This window comes from Zerene cesonia, chromosome 13, assembly GCF_012273895.1.
Source record: "Zerene cesonia ecotype Mississippi chromosome 13, Zerene_cesonia_1.1, whole genome shotgun sequence".
NCBI classification, from domain to species: Eukaryota; Metazoa; Arthropoda; class Insecta; order Lepidoptera; family Pieridae; genus Zerene; species Zerene cesonia.
This window is the reverse complement of record NC_052114.1, coordinates 7051380-7054663: the sequence shown is the minus strand read 5'-3', so window position 1 is coordinate 7054663 and position 3284 is coordinate 7051380. Positions and strand designations below refer to the sequence as shown.

The window sequence follows — 3284 nt, the reverse complement described above, 5'->3', positions numbered from 1 at the left end:
AATATAACGTTTAACGAACTGACAAGCTGCAAAAAATGACAAAAACTCTAATAGAAAAAAATCCTTCAATGATGGGATTGACATAGGCTTGTTAGGTGGATTACAATTAGTTGGAAAAAAAGTCGAGGTCTGAAGTAAAAAGAAAACAGTTTTCCGCGGTCTGCATTGATTTTTTGAGTATCTACTTTCCTATATCACTTTAAACCAATAAAATGAATGAATTTGTATTTAAAAATATATTTCAATAAATAGTATTACAACAATGTATCAGTTAGTGGTAGTATTGGTGAGCGGGAGCGGCAGCGTAGACGGGAGCCTTGAGGAGGAGAGGAGCGGCCGCTTGCTTGTAGACGACGGGGGCGGCGGTGGGCGCGGTGTTGTGCACGACCGCGTTGAAGCCGCTGTGGTCGTCGGCGGAGTACTCCACGGTCCTGATGGAGCCGTCGGCTTCGTGGAACGAGTAGGAGCCCTTCACAACATCGCCGTCGCGGACCTCCTGCTGTTGCTTGTCGTCACCGGTGTGGGGGTCGGAGACGGCGTAAGAGAACTCGTATTTGGGGTGAGCCTGGAATGCAGACAACGCAATGAGATTGTGTGATTTGTATTTGTTAATTGCAAATTCTGTGAATCTAAATCAAAGGGATACTCACGAATTCCTCAGGTTGAGCGAGGACCTTAGCGACGGGGGCGGCATAGTGCACGGGAGCGGCGTGGTAGGCGACAGGGACGGGGGCAGCGTGGTACACTGGGGCAGGAGCGGCTTGGTACACGGCAGCGGGGGCGGCGTGGTACACGGAGGAGGGGGCGGCGTGGTACACAGCGGGAGCGGCTACGGCGAACTTGGCGACGGGAGCGGCATAGGCCAGCTTAGCCTGGTGCTGGTCATGGCGGACGATGTTCTGAGAAGAGACGGCTGCAGCTGGAGAGTAGTGCACGGCAGCGGGCACAAGGCCGGCTGAGGCCACGGCTGCGAATGCGCAGAGTACGACCAACTGAAAATAAAATGACATATTATTGACTATACTGGCAGGAATATAACTTATAACTTTTTGGCAGTGGCTTTAACATTTACCATAGACTACACTTACTTTAGAGAACATGTTGCTTGTATCTGTTTAGTTGTCAGAATGCATTACTTAAAATTAAGTAGCCAGTTTTATACTTGCTTGCGTGATATACAGTTAACTTGTACGGTATGCGAAACCTTGCCCTGGGCTACTATCGTGACCATAGTTTGCCATTCATAAAATTACTTTCATGGATAGGAATTTCTTTTACGCACATTACGCAAAACTTAAAGTACCAGGTTCTCAAGTATAATATTTCCATGCTAATAATTAATTTACTACATGAGCGGACTTCAGTTAAATTTAATAAAATATGCTATAAAATATACACTAATACGCCGCGCGCTTTCATACGCGGATGAACTCAATCAAGTATTTATATAGCTCAGCCTTATTCTGATATTTCAGCTATATTATTATAATTACAATCTCAAGACATACCGCGGCGGTTACAAAAACGGATGTTACGAATACAACACGACACACATTGTAACAGACAGACGGACATGCCTAATTTATGTATTTATTTTTTTTTAATATCCTTAGTAATTGTTTTACCCTTTTTTATAGTGGGGAAATCTTGCATAGATACCCACGGACCCCGGGAAAGAATTCTTTACCCTACTAATATTCGTTACATATACATTTTTTTAAGGACAGTGTCTGGACGACACTTTCTACTAACGCTGAGTGTCAATGTCGAACTATCCATAATCTGTTGATGGAAATTGAAAAATAACGTTTTCGAATACACGGTTACTTTTGATTGCTTTTTCGTTTCATTGAAATGAGGCGGCAATGTACAACGAATAATCTATTGCAACCTTTTGATTTTGGATTAAAATCGAATATTGCAACCGGCCATATCTTTGCGGTATATTAACAAACAGTAACAATGAGAGAAGACAAGTCCGTTTACTTCTAATGTTTACATGTTCTAATAGATCATTGAGGGGGTTTTATCGTCTTTTAAAGTTCGTATAAATTATCTTGATCGAATTACACAAACATGTAACTGCAATAAACAGAAGTTTAAGTAAGACCACAGACAAACGATAGCGATGACATAAATGTTTCATAGAAACAAATTTAACAATAAAACATTACCTCAAATGCTTAACGATGTTTGCTTATAAAAAAGATCACACTAGAGTTCATGAAAAATTATTATTCTTACATCCAAATACATATCCTATCCAACTTAGAAAAGTAGTTTTCATCACTGTTGATTCTTAGGCGAACAATGTATAGACGCAGGATGACCTTTGTTAAAATGTCCTAAAAGCTAGAAAATTGGCTTAACGGCTTCGTTTCTAAATTCCCTAATACATAGGAGAATTTCTGTATTGTTATATACAATCTTTATTTCACACCCACACCACGCCAAACCTGTCAGTGTCACCTAGTGCCAAAAGATCATTGTACTATCATTGTAGTTATAAGAAACTGTACAAAATTTCAGAAGAATCAATAAAGCAAGGCCAACAGGCCATATATATATTGTATATATTTATAGGATGCACTTGTTGGAAGTTAGTCATTGTTATGATAAAAAATACATATAATTTGAAAATGTATAGCTATACTATGTATCATATGGAAATAAAAACATCTAATAGGATGTAATTTCCTAAATTGCGAATAATCAACCGACTTCAAACAAGGCGAAGGTAATCAATTCGACTGTATTTTCCATTGTGTTTGTGTTACCTCATAACTTTTAACGGGAAGCACCGATATTTACGATTCTTGTTCTATTTGAAACCTGCTTTTACTTTAAATTTGGTCTATTTCTGACTATTTGAAGGCGATTTTGTTTTTTGTCAAAAATGATTCTACATTTTTGCTTAAATATACCATATCCTTTAAACTAATATTTATCTTTCCTTGTTTTGAAATTAGCAATTTCTGGACACTTTAATATATTATCTTTATATATGGAAGTTTTATAGTGATACCTCGATTGAATCTTAACAATATCGTCAACATAAAAGCCAGCAATTTAATACATTAAACATTGTTGTAGCATATCATCAATTCGCTTATATTTTTCAGAAATATACCACAAACAATAAAACAAACAAAAATTAATTTGTACTTTATATTTTAATAAATAATTTATTAACATTTTTTTGTTCTTTATTTAGTGGTAGTATTGGTGAGCAGGAGCGGCGGCGTAGACGGGAGCCTTGAGGAGGAGAGGAGCGGCGGCTTGCT

The 3284-nt window shown here is 38.3% G+C and overlaps 1 protein-coding gene across 1 annotated transcript in view; it reads right to left on the bottom strand.

The window, feature by feature from the left end:
* Positions 1–240: 240 nt before the first annotated feature.
* The window catches only part of LOC119831317 (extensin-3-like), a 7434-nt gene continuing 4390 nt past the window's right edge, over positions 241–3284 (bottom strand). Inside the window, exons 4-5 of the mRNA XM_038354620.1 lie at positions 651–1023; positions 241–565 (exon numbers count right to left, since the gene is read on the bottom strand). Coding sequence (XP_038210548.1) covers positions 272–565; positions 651–1023 — 667 coding nt within the window. The 3' untranslated portion in view covers positions 241–271. The remainder of the gene's footprint in view (positions 566–650; positions 1024–3284) is intronic.